Raw genomic sequence first — 21898 nt, 5'->3', positions numbered from 1 at the left:
CCCAGATCAAGTAAAACAATAGAAATACTTAATTAACTGACCAATCGCGTCGTTCTGTCCCCCCTAACAAAAATCCCGGCCAAGCCCATGCAAATGCTTCGCCCCTTCTTCATAAGGGAGTCCCCCCCCCCCCCGGGTCATTTCAGTGGCCTCTGAAACTTTTCCAACTCTACAAACATCCTTCTGGAGGTGAGGCCACCAGAACCGTCCACAGTATTTCAAATGTGGTTGCACCGTAGATTTTTTATAAGGGCATTATGATAGCGGCTGTTTTATTTTCTATTTATTTCCTAACATTCCCTAGCATGGGGTTTGCCCTTCTTGCCACATGATGGGTCTCTTTAAAAGGTGACAATGACCTTTCTCTGCCTGGAGGGATCCTTTTGGGAGAGATCTGGGCTGGATTTCTTTTGGGATTGTTTTGCTGGTTTTGTCGTTTGCGAGTTTGCTTGTGTCCGTGAGGATAGCTCTTAATCTGTGCAGGTGAGGTTGGGGGTGTCAGGAAGCAGGTGGGAGCAAACAGAGGGGGGCCCTTTGTGGATGACTGCCAGCGATCTAGGAGCTGCCACATGGAAGGTGAAGCAAGCTTGTCTTCTGTTCTAAGGGGAGGACCCGAAAGAGCGGACTCGAGTTGCAAGAAAGGAGATTCCATTTAAACGTTAATTTAAGGTGGTGGAGTCTCCTCTGCTGGAGGTTGGATCTGTCAGGAATGCTTTAGCTGCAACTCCTGCAGGGGGTGGGACTAGACGGCACCTTGGGAAGAGGGCACACAGTTGTGCCAATGGCGGAGGAGCAGCCTTGGCAGTGTGCGAAGAGGAGGCTGCAGTCTGTGGAAGGGACGACTTCCATGTCAGATAATAGCGGGCGCCTTAGGAGAAGGCGTCGTTGTGTGTGCAAAGAATACGGAGCATCGCTTGGCACAGATTAGTCATCCCTGAACTCATTTTTAATTGGCCTTTTCTCGAGTCAGGCAGCCTGGGTCATCAGCCTGCCAGCTAAGCGGATCTGGGGTGCTTTTTGATTGTATGCGCAGTGGGCCAAACACAGGAGCTGAGAGCCCGTGTGAGATGTGAGAGCCGGGGAGTGCAGCATAGTGGTTACAGTGCCAAGCTAGGACCTGGGAGACCCGGGTTCCAGTCCCCTGCTCCCCTGGGGCCTTGGGTCCCTGCCTCTCAGCCTGACCTACCTTGCAGGGCTGTGGTTGTGGAGATGAGAAGAGAAGAGGGAGAAGAACGCGCACGACCCTGAGCTCCTTGGAGAAAAAAGGGAGGGGGGTGTAAATGTAATCAACACATAAATAGCTTGTCCAGTGTGATTTGAAATAAGAGGCTATACTCCTCTGTTTGGACCTTGAGTGTAAGCGGTGCTGGGAGCCCTTGCTGCAAGTTGCTGTGTGGAGCATGGCTTAGCCAAGTGGGTCCAGGAGGGCTCTGGTGGAGGAGGGGCAGCTTCCTGGGAGTGCTTCATGCCTCCCCAGTGGAGTCTGTTCCTCCTCTCCTTGTTGGCTGAGCAGGGCTGTCCTTCCTTCCCTCCCTCTGAAGCATTAGTTGCAGCAAAAGGGGAAGCCCCACTCTGAAAAGGTTAGGGGGCTCTTCCAGGTGCAGCTCCTGCCATTAGAGATGATGGTCTCAGCGTCTGGGGTGCTTCATTTGGGAAAAGGCGGCCCTTGAGGTATTGCGGTCCTGAGCCACTTAAGGCTTTGTAGCTCAAAATTGAATTGGGCCTGGAAACTAAGGGGCCCTGGCAGGATCAGTGTAATTGGTGCTGTTGGGCCAAGATCGGTGTAATATGCTCAAACTGTCTTGTCCCAACAAGCAACCAGGCCGTTGAATTCTGCACTGGCTGAAGTTTCTGGACCGCTTTCAGAGGCAGCCCCACATATAAGGTGTTGCAGTATTCTAACCTAGAAGTTACCAGAGCATAGACAACGGTAGGATGGATGGAGGCTAACAGATTGGGGTTGAATCCTGACAAGACAGAAGTACTGTTTTGGGGGGACAGGAGGCAGGCGGGTGTGGGGGACTTCCTGGTCCTGAATGGGGTAACTGTGCCCCTGAAGGACCAGGTGCGCAGCCTGGGAGTCATTCTGGACTCGCAGCTGTCCATGGAGGCGCAGGTCAGTTCTGTGTCCAGGGCAGCTGTCTCCCAGCTCCATCTGGTACGCAGGATGAGACCCTCCCTGCCCACAGACTGTCTCGCCAGAGTTATCTCCCGCTTGGACTACTGCAATGCGCTCTACATGGGGCTCCCTTTGAAGGTGACCTGGAAACTACAACTAATCCAGAATGTGGCACCTAGACTGGGGACTGGGAGTGGAGGCCGAGACCACATAACACCGGTCTTGAAAGACCTACATTGGCTCCCAGTACGTTTCTGTGCACAATTCAAAGTGTTGGTGTTGACCTTTAAAGACCTAAACAGCCTCGGTCCAGTAGACATGAAGGAGCGTCTCCACCCCATCATTCTACCCAGACACTGAGGTCCAGCTCCGAGGGCCTTCTGGCAGTTCCCTCCCTGTGAGAAGTGAGGTTAGAGGCAAAGGGCCTTCTCAGTAGTGGTGCCTGCCCTGTGGAACGCCCTCCCACCAGATGTCAAAGAGAACAACAACTACCAGACTTTTAGAAGACATCTGAAGGCAGCCCTGTTTAGGGAAGCTTTTAATGTTTGATGTATCACAGTATTTTAATATTCTTTTGGAAGCCACCCAGAGTGGCTGAGGAAACCCAGCCAGATGGGCGGGGTATAAATAATAAATTATTATTATTTATTATTAGTCTGTCCCTAGTCCAGAGAGGGGCGCAGCTGGGCCACCAGCCGAAGCTGATTCCTTGTCTCTTTCCCCCCCTGCAGGCCGCAAGTTCATCATTGCCAACGCCCGGGTGGAGAACTGCGCCATCATCTACTGCAACGATGGCTTCTGCGACCTTTGTGGCTACACTCGTGCCGAGGTCATGCAGAAGCCCTGCACCTGCGACTTCCTCTATGGGCCGCGCACACAGAAGACCTCAGTGGCGCAGATTGCGCAGGCCCTCCTGGGCTCCGAAGAGCGCAAGGTGGAGATCTGCTTCTACCGGAAAGATGGTAGGGACCCTGCTTGGGGGGGGGGAGAGGGGGGCCGAGAGGTGAATCCCCCCCACAGCCCTCCGCTGCCACCTGTGCCTCCTTAACGTGCCCACTTCCTCTTGTCAAGGAACATTAGATTCTGCATTAATGTTTCCCCAGCGCAGAGGAGCCTCGCTTTGCAACCCTGATGAATTATGCAGAAGGACGCTGTGTTTGCTGATTTCTGCATAATGTATCCTGCCTTGGAAGCCATGGCGGGGCCACGTGGGCTGCATGGGGGCCACACAAGCTCCTTCTCTTGACCACAGGGCAGTCCTGCCCCGTCACTCTGATTTCGGAGATTCTCCCAAGTGCTTTGCAGCCTTGAAGTCCTCTGCGCAAAACAAGCAAGCTGCAGATCCGGAGAGGCTAATGTTGTGCGATGGCAGATGCGAATCCTGTGCTTGCTTGGCACCACGGCAGGTGCATGGAGGGTCCTTGGCCTGGTATATTTCACAGCCTGTTCCTGACCACGTTTTAGGTGTGTGCATGAAGTCTGTATGCAGTAAACGCACAACGTATTTGCATCAACATGTGAGATTTCAGCTGGAAAAAGTAAGGGGGGGGTCCGGCGTCCAGGGTCTGGGTCTGCAGCCCCACCTGCCATTGTGCTGACCTTGGGGGAGCATTCCAAGGGGCAGGGAGAGTGTGTTTTGAATATACGTGATTTTGGCTTTACGCACAACCCCCCGAACATAAGCCCTGCACAAGTTGAGAGTTGGCCGTACATAAAAGCGTTTGTTTTTCTGCCAGTTTCCCTGCTCTGACTTGGCTAAAATAAAAAAGGGGCGTTTTGAAAGGGGGGGCAATGGTGTTGCCTTTGGGACTTTGACACTCTTGCCCACCCCCTCTGCCCTGGGCCCTTTTCGTTCAGATTTTTGTTGATTTATTATTTATTCATTAAATGTATATACTGCCCCGTACCTGTAGATCTCAGGGCAATGTGACAGTACCAAGAAAGCACAATGCATAATAAAAATAAAAGCTAAGGCTAGCCACTGAGTTTTGGGGAGGGTGGAGACGGGAGGGACTCTGCCTCTCGGCTTCTTGGGCCATTTGTGTGCAGGGAGGCTGGCGGGGCTGCAGAGAGGATCTCGGGGCATCAGCAAAGCCCCAGCGCCTTTCCAGAGTGACGGGGAAAACAGCCAGAGTCTCTGTGGCCCAGTAAATGTGCAAAGGCGTTTGCTCGGCAGAGATAGGAGATACAAAATTCCTGGGACTTGGCATGCGACCAGAACTCATCAAGGAGGGAGGCCCTGTCCCTGGTGCCCCGGCAGTCTCCTTCCCAGCTAGGAAAAAATATTTCGAATTCTTCTGTGTCGGCATTTGGGGCAGCTCAGAGCTCAGGCTCCGCAGGCCTGGCTTCCTGGGCGGACTGTGGGGAGGCCGGCTGCCTGCCAGGGACCTGGAGGGGGAGCAGGCCTGGAGGGCCAGGTGGGCCAAGCGTCTGGCTTGGGACGTCCTGGGGGAATTTAGCATTTGGGAAGCGGAACGGCCTGTTCTGCCTCTGGTCCTGTGGGAGGCTCAGAACATCTAGAACGCAGAATAAATCACGTAGGAAGCCCAATGGCCTGGGATCTTTGTCCCGGTTAATACCGCTGTGGTGGTAAATGGGTTTTTTCCGTGTCAGACACCCAAATGATGCCTGTAGACGTTTTGGTGATGAGAAGTCAGGGAGTCGCTTGCAAGACAGAGCAGTCGGCTTTGGAGATAATAATAGAGGAGTCGCCTGCAGGATCCAGCCAACGGCCCATCCAGTTCAGCGTATTGTGCTCAGTGGCCAACCTAGAGTTCTTAGGGGTGCAAAATTCCAGCGTCCAGTGCTGCCTCACTACAGCTGTGCCCGCCCATCAATGGGGAAACCCAGCCTGGAAAAGGGATCCCTCCTGTCAAAGCTTTCCCCCCCCATCCTCTGGCTTAATGGAACGGCTTGTTGAATGTTTTGGCAGTCCCCGTGGAGACGCCAGGGGCATCCGCGGCCCCCGCCTAGGCGTCCACAGCCCTCCCAGGAAGCAGGCGGCCGCGAGGTTTATGTCTATTTGTTCCTGTGGGGACGGGGGCATCCATCACAGGCAAGCAGGCTCTTGAGTGGAGAGGCCTGGAGGCGGGGGGGGGGGGCACATAGCTTGGGCAGATCCTGGTCTTCAGCTGGCAGGCGGGCAGCAAACTGGCTGGCGCCTGGAAGCTGCCTTGGCAGGGGTCTCATCCAGAGCAGGTGCTTGTGCACCAGAGACGGCTGCCTGTTCTGCCGTTGACGCTGCTTGGTGGTGGCTCTCTAGGGTTTCAGCGGGCCTGGGGGGGCTCTTTCCCACCTCCCTGGAGATGGGAGCCTGAAGATGCTCTGGCCCTTGGGTGCTGGTGGCCCTGCTGCCCTGAGGAGGGAGTTACCCACAGGAGGGAAGGGGTTTCCCATCATGAGCATCTGGTTGGCCATCAGGAGAGCAGGATCTTGGACTCGATGGGCCACTGGTCTGATCCAGCAGCCAGGCTCTTCGGATGCTCTTATGGAGCCTCCAGGCCAAAGGCAGTCTATCTGTGTCCCTAGGTTGGTTGCTTGGGGCATTTGGCTGCCGCAAGAACGGAGGCTGGACTAGATAGGCTCTCTTGGGCTGCATCCTGTGTACCAGTTGCTGGAAGGCACTGGAGGGGAGAGCTGCTCTCGTGTTCAGGTCCCGCTTGTGGTTTCCCACACGTGTCTGGCAGTGTTACAAACTCAGGTGTGTAAGCCGGGCGCCAAGTGACTCCTTAAAGCAGGGTTACAGTCGCCAAAATGGAATGTCTACTTGCCATTTTGGGGCAAGATGGCTCTGAAGTCTTACTTTTATGGATTATCCGTTAAACATCTGGCTAGATCAGAGGACCCCCTTGAGCTCAGTTAAGAACTTTGAGAACTTAAAGAAGAAAAGTCCCTCGATTAAAAAAGAGTCTACATCTATATCGGCCTCCTGTTCCGACTGTTTTCTGAATGGTGGCCATTCATAGCGTAGGGATATTCTCCACAACTGTGATCAGGGTGGAAGCAAAGACAACAATTAACTAGAACATTCTTCACTGCTCCTGCTGCACAGAAAAAACATTTTGGTTCCTGAAATATGATCTGATTGTGCAGATTAAATATAATGGATAGAATTCTACAGGATGTGGTCTTAGTGAGTGAAAACAGGCCAGATACAAGGGTCCTCAGGTGGCAAAGATGTCTGGCCCCATCCTGGCACATGGGCATTTTCACTTGGTCGCAAGTGGCCAACAAAGGTAAAGGGACCCCTGACCATTAGGTCCAGTCGCAGACGACTCTGGGCTTGCGGCGCTCATCTCGCTTTATTGGCCGAGGGAGCCGGCGTACAGCTTCCAGGTCATGTGGCCAACATGACTAAGCCACTTCTGGCGAACCAGAGCAGCGCACGGAAACGCCGTTTACCTTCCCGCCAGAGCGGTACCTATTTATCTACTTGCACTTTGATGTGCTTTCAAACTGTGCTAGTTTGGCAGGAGCAGGGACCGAACAATGGGAGTTCACCCCGTCGCGGGGATTCGAACCGCCGACCTTCTGATCGGCAGGTCCTAGGCTCTGTGGTTTAGACCACAGCGCCACCCGCATCCCTAAGTGGCCAATAGCCAGGTGCTAAATGTCGCTTGTCAAATGTGAACACAGCTGGGGGGCCACTGTAAGAACAGGAGGCTGGATGAGGTCGGACTCTTCTTACATTCCGACGTTCTTCCAGCCTCCGTCCAGCCTGGCCCCTTCGTGAGGACAGCGGCCAGCCTGGCCCCCTGCCCTTCAGCACATGCCTGCACACTCTGCGTGTGGCTCCTGCTTCCTGCTTTTCCGCTGTTGCAGCAGTTTCTCCCCCCCCCCCAAAAAAAACCAGCCTGGCTCAACTGCTGCTTTTGTTTACATCTTCCCCCAGGGGAGCCACATCTCATCCCAAGCTGCCGCTTCTGCAGCATGGAAGCCAGAGTCCCAGGCAGGGCGGAGGGGGCTGGGCTGTGGATGTGTCCTCCTGGCTGCGTCCCCAGCATCTCAAACTCCCCAAGACAGATCCAGGCAGGCTCCTCTCCCTGCCTGCTCCCTTTTTCAGCTGACGACCCCCCCCCATCCTGGCTTTACTCTCCCCCCCCCCCGCCATGCACACACTTTGCTCCCCGTATTCAGGCTGTTGCAAAAGCTGTGCAGAAACCACGCAGCCTCCTCCTCTCCGTCCCCTTCGCCCAAACCCTGGTCCTTGCCCTGGGTGCCATTCCTTGCCAGGCCCACACCCCCAATCATTTTGCTGCCCCCTCTCCCCCCACCAGCCAAGGGGCACCTAATACTCCAAGGCTGGTAAAATTATTTTAACAGAAACCCCCCCAGTCAAAATGCAGCAGCGAAACATTTGATAGCCAGCCATGGGCATCCCTTTCATGACACCCCAAATCTGCTGCCTGAGGCAGCTGCCCCGCTCTGCCTGAGGTCAGGGCTGGCCCCATCTCTGGCCGGGACTGCAGCAGCCGGCTCCTGTCTGATCTTCTGGTTCCCCAAGGCCGACGTTCCAAATTCCCCAGGCGCAGTTTGCTGCTGGTGCCGGTCCAACTGCGGCAACATGCAGATTTCTGGGCCCCAGGTTGGAGACCATAATTCAAAAGCCTTAGTCCATAGTTCATTCCATATCCATTTCCACCTCATCTGTTTTTCCTTCTTGCATGCTGGGAGGTTGAGCAAGCGGCACTCAAGCAATGAGAGTAGAATTGGAGCACCGGAAGGGACCTCGAGGGTCATCTAGTCCAACCCTCTGGCAAATAGAGAATCGGTTGCAGCAACAGGGTTTGGAACAGAGCTTGGATGGCCACCCATTAGGGATCCTTCAGCTGCAATTCCTGTGCTGGAGGGGGTGGACTTGATGAGCCCTGGGGGTCCCTTCAGTTCTCTGCTTCTGTGTCCTAAAGGTTCTCCCTCCTTTTCTCCCCCCCCCCGAGCCAAGGGCTGAACTCTGCACGCCTCTCTGCTTCTCTTGCTGCTCCTCTTTTCCAGAGTAACTTGTCTGGGGAGCGGCTGGGGGGGGGGGACAGCAGCTGTTTTATAGGACTCTAACCGTCATTCTGGTCGGGGACCTGCCTGGTTAATTATTTTGCAAATCGATAAGTGTATTTTTAGGCATAATGGCAATAACAATTTTAGAAAGCGCTGTGCGGCGGAAATCGTCTCCAAAGCATTGTTCGCCTCAGCAGGCGGAGGATCCGCAGCTTCAGAGGGGAGGGGGTGCCCTTCAGGACCCACCCCAAGGTCACCCTTGCCGCAGAAAATGAATTTGCCCTGGGGAGGGAGAGGGAAAGGTACTCTGCGTGTGCTCAGAGGCACTCTCCTTCTCTTTGCTGCTCCTCCATCAGGATCCTTCCAGGCTGACCCCAGGCATTGATGGCGGGGGGGGCAATGGAGCCTTGGGGAGCCAGTCAGTGGGGCACAGGGGGTTGAAGAAAGGGGTCAACCAGTTGGGATCCGGATGGGTGGGGTAATTAATAATAATAATAATATTCCAGGCAGGTTTGCTGCCTTCTAAACCCTGCAGCTCCTTGGCAGTGCCAGCCGTGTGGGGCTGAGCAGGAGCGCCAGGCGCAGGGAGCGCCCAAGTTCCTCCTGGGCTGCCCCCCCCCCGGCCCCTGCACCAGGTGTCTCTTCTCTCCCGAGGCCTCAGCCTCCGGCTCACGTCAGCCAGCCCAGTTCCGGCAAGGCGGGTAAACAAAGCCGGAGCCGCCAGCGCTGTCTCCCAGCTGCCTCTCCCTCCCTCCCCCCCCCTGCAAGATGGCCTGCGCTGGGGGGGGGGAGATGCTCCCTCTTCCTTCCTCTCGGGCTTTATAAACGGCCAGGATGGGGAGGCAGAGCAGAGTTATCCTTGCGAGGAACCCTCCAAAGCCCTTTTCTCCTTCTCCATGAACGTGTCTCCTCCTCTCTTAAAGCCATCTAGCATGGTGGCCATCCCTGCCTCCTGAGGCAGTGAGTTCCACAGGTCAACTCTGTGCTGCGTGAAGAAGGACTTTCTTCCCTCTGCCCCAAATTTTCCAACAAAGGGAAAGGAAGGGTGCCTTGCCTGCTCTGGGGAGAGTCCCCTTCTCTCTCAAGGGAAGGCCATGGCTGTGGGACAGAGTCCCGGGTTCAGTTCCCACTGTCATCTCCAGGTAGGGGTGGGAGAATCTCCTCAGCCTGGAATCCTGGAGAGCCATTGCTGAGCTTCCTAGGATCCTGCCCCCCCCCAGCCCCCCAGGAATCAGCGCGTCCCTTTATGGTCTGCCACAGCATGTCACGGTGCTGAGCTGGGGAAGAATATCTGGGTTTGTTGGGTTCCACGACGGGGTGCAGAAGGGGATTTGGGAAGAAGCATCTGGGTCCTGTTCTTTGAGGTTTGGGACCAGAGAGAAGGTCCAGCTGTTTGGGGGCAGGAGCAGCAAACTCCTCAAGGAGCCTCCGCAGGGCAATGAACCTGGGCAGGGCGGGGGGGGGGCGGCTGGCTTGGAAGAGAGGCTGCCGGAGCCTCTTCTCTGCCCCCCCCTTCCTTCCTTGAGGGGAACAGAAGGCAGGAGCTCTTCCCTTCTCCCCCAGAAGGCAGGGATGGAAGGAGGGGAGACAAGGCGGGGATAAGGCTAGCAAGAGCTGCTAGTCAGGGTCTCTGCCCCACCCTCCGAAGTCTGGGAACTGCAGGAGGGGAGAGGACCCGGGTTCAAATCTTCTTGAGGCTTCCCTTTGGGCCATCTGGGTGGCTGCTGTGAAAGCAGGAGGCTGGACCAGACGGGCCCCTATGGTAAGGTTGCCAGGCATCCCCGTTTCCTGGATTTACAAATCAGTCCCCTGACAAAATCCTATCATTCCTAATGAAGTTGGAAAATGTCCCTGGATTCCTTGGGAAATATCTGGTAACCTTACCCTACAGGCCTGATCCAGCAGGACTTGCTTATGTTCTGTACTCCTCCCCACCCCGGCAGGTCCTTGCCCCCCTCTCCTCTCCCCACAGATGCCAGCCTTTCGTTCTTCTTGATCTGGAGAGCCCTGCCAGGTCGGCCATCAGAAATGTCTACACAACTGGGGGCCGATTTGCGCCAGGAGAGGACCCCTTCCCTCTCCCACTTCCCCTGCTCTGCCCCCTTTGACCTCCTTCCTGCTTATAGGGACACAGGTAGAGCTGCGGTCTAAACCGGGCTGGCAGATCAGAAGGTTGGCAGTTCGAATCCCCGCGACGGATTGAGCTCCCGTTGCTCGGTCCCTGCTCCTGCCCACCTGGCAGTTCGGAAGCACCTCAAAGTGCAAGTAGATAAATAGGTACCACTCTGGCGGGAAGGTAAACGGCGTTTCTGTGCATGGCTCTGGTTCTCCAGAAGCGGCTTAGTCCTGCTGGCCACATGACCCAGAAGCTGTATGCCAACTCCCTTGGCCAATAAAGCGAGATGAGCGCCGCAACCCCAGAGTCATCCGCGACCAGACCTAATGGTTAGGGGTCCCTTTACCTTTTTACCTTCCTGCTTTGCTCCTGCTGTGAGTGTCAGAGTGTGTCCACCTCTCCATTGTCTTGCTTATCTCTGCCCTTTTGGTTGGTTGTTTGTTTCTTTAATTTATTACTTTATTGAATTTATATACCGCTCTTTACTTGGAGGTCTCAGGGTGGTTCACAGAATAAAATCAAAATCTAAAACCACAAAATACATAATCAAAATAAAAATAACAGCTCAATAGCCCCCCCCGAACCCCCCACATTTTAAAAGGGCAGAGGATCTCTCCCAGTGCAATTTCCCCTGCTTGCAGGGTGCCAGACAGATGGATCCCGCGGCCCCTGAGGGAAAAGCACCTCCCTCCACTCATTAACTGCATTCATGATTTTAAAGAAGAAAACTTTCCTTGGGAAACAGAAGCTCTCTGGCAAGCCACCCAGAATCAAGAGGATTCCCAAACTGGTTCGTGTGCCTTGCAGGGGGTTGGGGCAGCGGAACCCTGGAGGTCCCTTCCAACTCCAAAATTCTGTCATTCAATCTGCCCCCCCCCAAAAAAAAGATTGAGCACGGAGTGCCCTCAAACACCCCCCCCCCCATCTTCAGGCCTCTGTATGAACACGAACATGCTGGAATAAAGAAGGCAGAAGCAGTTTGCATTGATCCAGGAAACTTTGTAAAAGGCTGGCTGGGGGGCCTGTTCTCTCCCCCCCCCCCCCGAGCCTGGCTCTGCTCAGCCAAGTCTCAGCTGCTCATTTATTCATTAGAGGCTGCAAGTGCCAATCTCCGCGGCTGAACGTGCTGCTGCCCCAAAAGCATTCCGGTGCATTAAAGCATTACTTCGAAATCCATTACAACAGATTTTGCATTAAAATGAAAATGGAAGGAGACCTCTGGTCCCTTGGCTAAGAAAGGTGGGGGGGGGGCAGACCCAGCCTCTCCCGTCCTCCGGAAAGTGCCTTTGAGGGGCTTGCGGTTCATTCAAATAGCACCCTCCTCCTCCTCACATCATCTCCCGCTTCGCTTGCTGGCAAAGGGGCTAATTAGGAGTTAATTGCGAGAGGGTGCCAAGCCCGAAATGTCTGACTGTGGCAGCTGTGGTGGTTGGGCTGCAGGAGGAGCAGGATCCTGCCTTGGGGGGGGAAGGGGCAGAGAATGGAAAATACTGCTGTCTCTCTCTGGGATTGGTGCTGTTCTTGGATGTGGGGGGGGGGCACTTTTGCCCTGGCCTTCTCAGCTAATACAGCCGAGGCCCTCATTGTGCGAACAATTCTCTGTGGGAGGGGAGAGCCCCCACCAGCCCAGGCACCCTTGCCACCCGTGGCATTTTGTAGCGCTGCGCTACTTTCAAGCCCTTTGAAAAGTGGGGGGGGGTGCCGGGAAGAGGGGGGGGAGCATTTATCTCCAGGCTATTCCTGGCTGCTGATAGCAGGGGTCAAAGGGCAGCTGGCCAGGGCTCTGCCATGTGGGAGGGGGCAAGGACGGCACAGGAACCCCTCCCTCAGTGCAGCCATTCTCTTGTGGTCCCGAGCCCCGTCCAGTCGCCTTCTCCAGGAGGAGACCAGCTCTTCCCCTCCGCAGAGGCCAGGACTCGAATCCGGCTCCCTCACATCCAGTTCAAGGTCTGCCGGGGGCATGGCTGGTGGATTGGCTGCTGCTGGGTGTTTGGGGCGGGAGGGGAGCGTTGGTGCTTCCTTTGGGACTGCTTGTGAGCCCCCCAGATCCGCTTGCCCCCGAGTTCCTTCCCGGCTTGTGCCGGAGCGGCCTTGGCTGAGTGTTCCTCCTCCTCCTCCTCCTCCTCCTTGAAGGGCTTTTGGCAGCCAGGCCACCCTGCTGACAGCTGTGTATGCTTTGTGTCTCCGGAGCAGCAGCGTCTGGGCTGCGTCAGGGCTGGGGAGGCCGGCAGGAGGAGGGAGGCGGCCTTGCCAGGGCGGGAGGGCGCTGGCAGCTGAGATTTCGCGGGGGCGGAGAGCCACTTTTTGGGGGGTGCCAACAGGCCCAGCTGTTGTGGAAGCACCATAGGCGGCAGCATCTTTGGGGTCTATGTCTACAGCACAAGGCTGCCTGCACGGACTGGCAGCCAGGAGCCTCCAGGGCTCAGGAAGGGAGACATGGCCCAGCCGTTGGAGACCGGAACTGAGACCTTCTGCATGCAGCGCAGGTGCTCTGGAGCTGAGCTGCTATGCGCACGCATTCAGGGGTTGCAATTTCCAAAGGGGGGGAGCGGAGGCCTCCGGAGGGTTCCCACCCGGGTTGAGAGGAGAGGGCTATGGATGGCTCCCAGCCAGGACTACTCTGCTCTGCCTGCCCCCTCAGAGGCAGAAATGCTTCTGAATCCGTGATAGAAACTCAGAGAGAAACTCAGCTCTGCCCCAAATGGCCCTTCAGCCAAGGTTGCAGTCGCCCAAAGAGAAGGGAAAGTTGCCATTTTGGGCGCCTCTGAAGTCTTATTTTTCAAATGATGGACTGACTGGCATTGATTCTCAGTTAAGCATTAAGGATCACCTTGAGCTCAGTTAAGAACACTCAGAACTTCAGGAAGAAAAATTCCATAATCAGGAATTAGATATGTTGGCTTCTTCCTGCCCTGCCTATTTTTCTGAATGGTGACACAGACCATTCATAACGTAGGAATATTCCCCACAACTGTGAGGAGGGCAGGGCGGTGCGGGAGGCGAAGACGAGCGTCAGCAATTAACTACAGCATTGTTCCCGGCTCCTGCTCAGGCTGCGCAGAAAAAGCAATTTTGGTTCCAGAAATTCATTCCGATTATGCAGATAACTGATCGAATACTACAGAATGGAGCCTCAGTGAGTGAAAGCAGCCCAGATCCCGTGATCCTCAGGCAGGCACCTCCAGGTGGTGGAGCCGTCGGGCCCCATCCTGGCACCCGGACATCTTCTCTTGGTCGCAAGGGGCCACCAGCCACTGTTCTGAATCGCAGTTGCTGGAAGCCCTGGGAGGAGAGAGGGCTCAGGGAATCAGATCCTGCTTGCAGGCTCCGCGTTGGGGCATCTGCTTGGCTGCTGTGAGAAGAGGAGGCTGGTCTAGAGGGGCCTCTGGCCTGACCCAGCTGCCTCTTCTTCTGCATAACCTGATAGCTGTGCTGTGCAACTGTTAATGGAGAATCTGAGGGCTCTCTTGGACAAAAAACAAGGAGACCAGCCAGGAACACCAGAGCAAAACAGCAGCCAGTCGGCTTGGTCTTGACTGAAGACTGTGCGACAGGACTCCCACCTGCCACAAGATGGAAGCCCCGAACAAAAGAGAACCCAAACTTTTATTAGCTGCTAATCCCCATGTTACAACCCCCCCAAACTAAATCATGAAAGGGGAGGTCTGGTGGCAGTAATCTGAGCATCCTGGACCCTGCCCCATGGTTCTCCTTGCCCTCCACCAAACACCCATCAAGTGGAACAACAGAGATCTTTACATTTCCCTGTTTCCCAGCCAAGTTAATCCCACCCTTTTGTCTTCCTCTGGGTTTGTTCTTTCTGGAATGGCTACCTGTCTGGCACTCAGGTATCAGGATGCCAGGGATTATCACTCAGGCAGAGGGGCTGCTGAGCAGCTGAGTAACATGTCTCTGTGAATTTCTGAAGTTTCCCAGTGAGCCAGTGCATAGATCCATTGATCAGTGAATTCTTACATTTGGTATCGTGCAGCAAAGGCCCTTTGAATAGATAGGAAGAAACTGTGACCAAGTGTTTTGTGGGGACAAATCACAAAAGTGATTGTGCTGGTTTTGGCAGTGGGCTGCATGTGCATGATATCTGCTGGAGGGGCAACCCCCCCCCCAACATATACATAGATTCCTGCCACACCTCCACCCTCAGAGGCAGTAGGCCAGGAAGTGCAAGGTGGGGCTGGGCTCTTGGGCTCCAGCTTGTGGTCACTCCTGATGGGCAGCCGGTTGGCCCCTGGCAGAGCAGGAGGCTGGGCTTGAAGAATCTGCTGGACCAGCCAATAGCCCATCCAGTCTGGGCCTGATCCAGACACCTCCTCTTGTGAGAGGTTCCCGGCCTGGCTCCTCCTTGGGACGTTCTGCCGCCTTCTGCTTTGTTTCAGAGATGTGGTTGCAGCTGCAGGGGGAATGGCACTCTGCATGCGCTCAGGGGCACTGCTGCCTGACTCCTGGCATTTGGGGAGGGACTGGCAACCGAGCAACAGGCACTCCGCGTCTGCTAGATGCCCTCTCTTCCCCAATACTACCTTGGGCCCCTCCAGACAGGTGGATTCTGCAATACATTCTTGACGCAACCGCGGAGCGCAATGCGTTGTTTTGCAACATGTCCTCAGAGGCAGGAACAGAACAGGAAAGAGCATAGGTTTTGTGAAATAAATAAAAGCTGACAGAAGTTTTAATCTTTTAAAATCTATAGCTATTGAAACGTTCTTCCTACTGATAATCTTATAGAGTAATCTTTCTTTTTTGCAAACGGCTTTGAGGCTTTTCTTGAACATTCAAGCAGTGTATAAATTTAATGAAGTGAAATAATGATTAGCGAGGAGGGTGCTGGGAGGAGCCCTTTGTGCTGGGGACTCAGTTCTGGCACGGAAACCTCCAGCCCTTAAAAGGGACAAGGTCCCCTGTCTGTGAGGGGGGGGGGAGCTTCAGTGGTGCCTCTTAGCTGAAGAGAGAGGGGCATCTGAGTGCTGGGGTGGGGCAATGGGTGTGTGTGAAGGGGGTGCTGTGCCAGCGGCTTGTGACCCCCCCCCCAAGCACAAGGAGGCCCTGGGCGAGGGAGGGGCCTTCTGCACTCAGCACCAGCCTGGAGGACCTGCATTTTGTCAGCCCCCCTCCCTGCCTCATCTTCTGACCTCTCCCCCCCCCCCCAGTCCTCCAGAGCAGCTGGCTCACTTCTCCAACAGGGATATTTATAGTGTCAAGAGGGCCTGCGATAGGGAGGGAGGGCAGCACTCCGTTTCCGGGGGAGAAGCAGCAGTGCTCTGGGGTGTGATGGAGAGGAGTAGGAGCTGGGGGGTTGGCAGCTGGGAGGGGACACAGCCCCTGCCCCTCCTCTGCCCCATTTTGAGAGTCTCTCTGTGGTCCCCCTCCCCCTGCTCTGCTAGCTTTTAGACTTCATGGAATGATAGAAATGTAGAGTTGGGACCCCCAAGGGTCCTCTATTCCACCCCCTGCGATGCAGGCATCTCAGCTCAAGCATCCATGACAGGTGGCCAGGCAGCCTCTGCTAAAAACCTCCAAGGAAGGAGAGGCCACCACTTTAAGGAGTCTGCTTCACCGTGGAATGGCTCTTGCCATCAGAAAGTTCTTCCTGATGTTTGGTTGGAATCTCCTTCCTTTAACTTGAAGCCATTGGTTAGAGTCCTATTCTCTGGAGCAGGAGAAAACAAGCTTCCTCCATCCTCCATGTTCAGCCCTTCAGATATTTGAAGATGGCCATTGTGTCTTCTCTCAATCTTCCTTTCTCCAAGCTAAACATCCCCGGCTACTTCAACCATTCCTCATCAGGCTCAGTTTCCAGACTCTTGATCATCTTGGTTGCCCTCCTCTGCCCACCTTCCAGCTGGTCAACATCCTTCTTCAACTGTAGCACCCAGAACTGGACCCAGGACTCCTGGTGTGGCCTGACCAAGGCAGAATAGAGCAGAAACATTACTTCCCTTGACTTGGGATGCAGCCTAGAATAGCATCCGCTTCTTTTGCTGCTGCATCATACTATGGACTCCTGTTCATCTTGGTCCACTGAGACGCCTAGACCCTCTTCACACGCCCTCCTGGCAAGCCCTGTATGGCAAGACCACCCTGCCCAGGCCCACCCGGTCGAGCGCCCTCTTCCCCACAGAGGGACCTGCCTGTTGTCTGCTGGGAGGGATGGCTTAGTCGGTAGATCCTGAGACCCTTCATCTCAAGGTCCTGAGCCCCACTCTCACCCAAAGGAGTCCTGCTTTGCAGGGGGTTGGACTAGATCAGGCACCCCCAACCTTCGGCCCTCCAGATGTTTTTTTTTTTTATAAATATTTATTAAGTTTTGTATAAACAATAAAAACAACATAAACAACAAACAAAACAGAAAAAAGTACACAGACATAAAACACAAAAACAACAATAATAAAAACCCTTTCTATCTTCATAATGGCCTTGCATTTACTTGTTTCTGCGACTTCCCCAAACCTCCCTGCTCTGTATTCCAAATCATATATTCTGTCTGCAAATTATTTCCCTCTATCATAATTTAATTTTCTAATCATCTTAAATACATATCCCATAGTTGTATTTCCTTCAATCTAAATTTTGGGTCTTTTTCTATTCACTTTTTTTTACTAATAACCATTCACCGTCAATCCGATATCTTCAAACATTCATTATCTTATAATATTTTTGTAAATAGTCTTTAAATTTCCTCCAGTCTTCCTTCACCGTCTCTTCTCCCTGGTCTCTAATACTGCCAGTCATTTCTGCCGATTCCATGTAGTCGATGACTTTCGTCTGCCATTCTTCCAGAGTGGGTAACTCTTCTGTCTTCCAATACTGTGCAATAAGTATTCTTGCTGCTGCTGTAGCATACATAAAAAAGGTCCTATCCTTCTTATGCACCTGTTGGCCGACCACACCCAAGAGAAAGGCTTCTGGCTTCTTAGGAAATGTGTATTTAAACACTTTTTTCAACTCATTGTAAATCGTCTCCCAGAATGCCTTAATCTTTGGGCACGTCCACCAAAGGTGAAAGAATGTGCCTTCAACTTCTTTACATTTCCAACACTTATTATCGGGCAGATGGTAAATTTTCGCAAGCTTGACTGGTGTCATGTACCACCTATATATCATTTTCATAATATTCTCTCTTAGGGCATTAGATGCCGTGAATTTTATACCAGTGGTCCATAACCGTTCCCAGTCAGCAAACATTATGTTATGACCCAAATCTTGTGCCCATTTAATCATCACTGATTTCACCTCCTCATCCTGTGTGTTCCATTTCAGCAGCAGGTTATACATTCTTGACAAAATCTTAGTTTTGGGTTCTAACAGTTCTGTCTCCAATTTTGATTTTTCCACCTGGAAGCCAATTTTTCTATCCATTTTAAATGCCTCCATTATTTGATGATAATGAAGCCAATCTCGGACTTTACTTTGGCCCTCCAGATGTTTTGGAGTACAATTCCCATCATCACTGACCACTGGTCCTGTTAGGGATCATGGGAGTTGTAGGCCAAAACATCTGGAGGGCCGCAGGTTGGGGATGCCTGGGCCAGATGGCCCTCAGGGTCCCTTACAACTCTGTGAAGCCCCCTGAGCAGGGCCAGAAGGCACCAGCTCCTTCCCACTGTGGCTTCCTGGGCTCAGTGCCAAGAGTTGCCCAGCCTTCCCATCTTCCTTGCAGGAGGGAACGCAGGAACTTCATTAACTCCTCTCCTCCTCTAATTAATTGCTTTCTGGGAGACCGAGCAAAAGACACACACACACACACACACACACACACACACACGGAGCTGTGCTGTCTGCAACTGATGCTTCTCAGAAGCCTGGTCACTTGGGGCGCCCCCTGGTGGCACAGGCGGGACTCTTGCAGGGCTGGCCAGAGTGTGTGTGTCTTGCGCCTCTTCCAGGGCTCTGCTGTGCTCCAAGAAGTGACTGCTGGTTTCTACTTATCCACAGCTCACTTCAAAGGTCCACACTTATTGTCTCTCAGATAACAGAAGGCAGCCAGATAAGCTGATATGAGATGGGGGGCGGGGGGGGGGGCAGAAGGACTTGCAGCCTGAAGAATCAGGGGAAGCTCAGAACCCAAGATGACAAGAAATTTAAAAAAGGATGGAAAATGTTTATTATGTATTTGCAAAGGTAAACAGGCTAATACATTGGCAAGATTTTAAGAACACTTGTTATTTTAGAAATAGCACGGGAAATTTGAGGTGAAATAATAATAATTTGGAGTAGAAATGATATGCAGTTGAAAAGAAAATTTAAGGATGGCGGGGGGAGTCACATGATTCGCAGAATCCCATTGTTTTTGTGTATTTTTTTCCTTTTATGTGTTTGTTGTTTGTTTTTGTTGAAAGTTTAATTATTATTTTTTAAAAAATAAGGTTGGAAGAATCAGGGCAGAATCTAAAGTCCTCCTTTATGCTGCACAGAGTAAAACTATGGATTTGACCAAGGGATGGCGGCGGCTGTGAGGGGCTCCTCTCTGGCTGGAAGAAGCCTTGTTTCCAAATACCAGCTGCTGGAATCCACTGGAGGGCAGAGTTGCTGCCGGAGCCAGATCCTGCATGTGGGGCTCCCCAAATGGGCACCTGCTTGGGCCCAGGCCTGATTCTGCAGGCTGCTCTTAGGTGCTTAATTTTTCACACAATGCATGGTGAAATTATGGATTCAAATGGCAGGAGAGGAGATTCTGGCGCAACATTAGGAAGAATTGTCGGAGAGCAAGAGCTGCTAGACGTGGAACAGATCCCCTTGGGAGGTGGAAGACTCTCCTCTACTGGAGGTTTTTAAATGGAGGTGGGGGAATGGAGGCTGGGCACTCGCCTGCCCCTTCCGAGTAGGTATTCAGAGTCAGTGCTTGCCCCCATAGCCAAGTAGGCTCGGCTATGGGGGCAAGCACTGACTCTGAATACCTCTTGGTGGCCATCTCAGGAGGGGATTGCTGCTCTTGTGCTCGGATCCTGTTGGTTGGCCCCTGCGAGAAGAGGATGCTGGGCCAGATGGGCCTGGGCCTGATCCAGCAGCCAGGCTCTTCTTACGCTCAGGAAAGAAGGTCAACTGAGACTGGCTTGTTTTTCGCTCTTGAGATTGGCTCTGGATTTCTGGCTACAGCCAAAGCCTTGAGGTGATGGAGGGAGCTCCCCGTCAGCTACCGGTTCCCAGTGGCCACCAGATAAGCTCCATGCTAGGGAGGTGGGAGAGTCACCCAGGGAGGCTGCCTGCCTGCCTGCTGCTCAGCTGTTGTTTCCTCTGCCTTTGCAGCTTTCATTCTGACTCCAGGCTGCCCGCTGCTGATGTTTGGAGCTGCTGCTGGGCTCCATGGCAAGGCCAGGAGGGGCAGAAGTGCTGGCAGGCAAACAGGACCTTGGAGCGCCCCCCAGGCCCTCCTCACCTGGACTCCCTGCTGTGGCGAAGGCATCCTCCTCCTCCTGTTTTCTCCCTTCCTCTCTCCTCTGGCTTGTTTGTTGTGAGCGCTTCTGACATTTTGCCCTGGGTGGCTCTCAGGGGACCCGGCGCTCCTTCCAAGTCCTGAAATACCACCAGCCTCTGCGCCCTTTGAGGTGGAGCAGAGGGACAGAGGGCGGCTTGGAGAGAGAAGCCGGGAGCCCCTGGGCCCAGACCTCAGAGGGGGAGGAGGAGGAGGAGGAGGAGGAGGAGGGAGCCCAGAACCCGGCAGGTTCCAGGTGCTTCCCTGGATGTGAGCCAAGAGGAGACCTGGCGGCAGAGAAAGGCTCCCAGGTGGGAGAGGGAGGCAAGCAAGTGTCTCTTCCACCCACCCAGATGGGGGCGAGAAGGGGGGGGGCAGGAAGGAACGCTGCTCCTTCAGCCTCTGCAGGATCCACAATTCAGTGAACATAGAGTGGATTCAATATCGCAAAGGGACAGTTTAGACTTAATGCCTTTGAACTGAGTACATGCAAAGGTACATACAGTATTCATTTATGTCAAAGTCAACCCATCATTTGAGTCAACCTGCATCAGTGGAGATGCATTCAGAAGCAGGAAGCCCAAGGTGTTGGGGCCCAGATGCTGCCCTGGGCAGAGTGGCAGGCTGGCATCCCCAGGGAAGACCAGAGGTGGTGGCCCCAAGGAGGTGGGGGGGGAGCCTTCCAGGTCATCTGGAACTACAACTCCCATCAGCCCTGGCAACTGCCCCCCCCCCCCATTCTACTCTGTGACTGTTGCTGCCCTTGGCAAATTAGAGAAATTCATGGGGGGGGGCAGCCTTGTAGGCCGTTGGAAGAGCAGGCCAAGACTGCCTGTGATGAGTGAGCGCTGAAGAAGGCTGAGAATGGCTCCTGGCCAGCGTGGCTCCGCTCTGCCTGCACCCTCTGGGGCAGCACTGCTGCTCAATCCCAGTTTCTGGAAACTTCAAGAGAGGAGAGTTGCTCTGGGGCTCCAATCCTGCTTCTGGGCATCTGGTTGGCCAAAGTGAGAACAGGGGCTGGATTTGGTGGGAGCCCCTTTAGCCTCGTCCCGCAGGCTCTTCGGATGCTCTTAAACATCTGGCGGACCAAACCTTCCCCACGGCCTGCTTTGTGGGGTACTTTTTGTAAACTCTATGGGGTTGCCTTTTCCTAAAATAAACATTTCTCAAGTCTGCTGCATAGTTAATGATGAAGGGGGGAAGGAAGAACTTTTCTGATGATTAAATGTTTTCAACCAGTTGACCAAACCAATAATAATAATAATAATAATAATAATAATAATAATAATTTATTATTTGTACCCCGCCCATCTGGCTGGGTTTCCCCAGCCACTCTGGGCGGCTTCCATAGAAACAAAAAATACAATAAAATATCACAGATTAAAAACTTCCCTGAACAGGGCTGCCTTAAGATGTCTTCTGAATGTCAGGTAGTTATTTATCGCTTTGACATCTGCTGGGAGGGCGTTCCACAGGGCGGGCGCCACTACCGAGAAGGCCCTCTGCCTGGTTCCCTGTAGCTTTACTTCTCGCAATGAGGGAACCGCCAGGAGGCCCTCGGAGCTGGACCTCAGTGTCCGGGCAGAACGATGGGGGTGGAGACGCTCCTTCAGGTATACTGGGCCGAGGCCGTTTAGGGCTTTAAAGGTCAAGACCAACACTTTGAATTGTGCTCGGAAACGTACTGGGAGCCAATGTAGGTCTTTCAAGACCGGTGTTATGTGGTCTCGGCGGCCGCCCCCAGTCACCAGTCTAGCTGCCACATTCTGGATTAGTTGTAGTTTCCGAGTCACCTTCAAAGGTAGCCCCACGTAGAGCGCATTGCAGTAGTCCAAGCGGGAGATAACCAGAGCATGCACCACTCTGGCCAGACAGTCCGCGGGCAGGTAGGGTCTCAGCCTGCGTACCAGGTGGAGTTGGTAGACAGCTGCCCTGGATACAGAATTGACCTGTGCCTCCATGGACAGCTGTGAGTCCAAAATGACTCCCAGGCTGCGCACCTGGTCCTTCAGGGGCACAGTTACCCCATTCAGGACCAGGGAGTCCTCCACACCAGCCCACCTCCTGTCCCCCAAAAACAGTACTTCTGTCTTGTCAGGATTCAACTTCAATCCATTAGCCGCCATCCATCCTCCAACCGCCTCCAGGCACTCACACAGGACCTTCACCGCCTTCACTGGTTCTGATTTGAAAGAGAGGTAGAGCTGGGTATCATCTGCATATTGATGGACACCCAGTCCAAACC

At 53.8% G+C, this 21898-nt stretch overlaps 2 protein-coding genes across 2 annotated transcripts in view; one reads left to right on the top strand and one right to left on the bottom strand.

Moving 5' to 3' along the window:
• Positions 1-21898, bottom strand: part of LOC310660981 (protein HEG homolog 1-like) — a 194351-nt gene that overhangs the window by 32204 nt on the left and 140249 nt on the right. The gene's annotated exons all lie outside the window — the stretch shown is intronic.
• Positions 1-21898, top strand: part of KCNH2 (potassium voltage-gated channel subfamily H member 2) — an 81372-nt gene that overhangs the window by 5429 nt on the left and 54045 nt on the right. Inside the window, exon 2 of the mRNA XM_083406124.1 lies at positions 2851-3081. Within this exon, the coding sequence (XP_083262250.1) occupies positions 2851-3081 (231 nt within the window). The remainder of the gene's footprint in view (positions 1-2850; positions 3082-21898) is intronic.

This window comes from Podarcis tiliguerta, assembly GCF_965153285.1.
Source record: "Podarcis tiliguerta genome assembly, chromosome: 12".
NCBI lineage: Eukaryota > Metazoa > Chordata > Lepidosauria > Squamata > Lacertidae > Podarcis > Podarcis tiliguerta.
The sequence above is the reverse complement of the archived record's forward strand: the minus strand, read 5'-3'. Positions and strand labels throughout refer to the sequence as shown.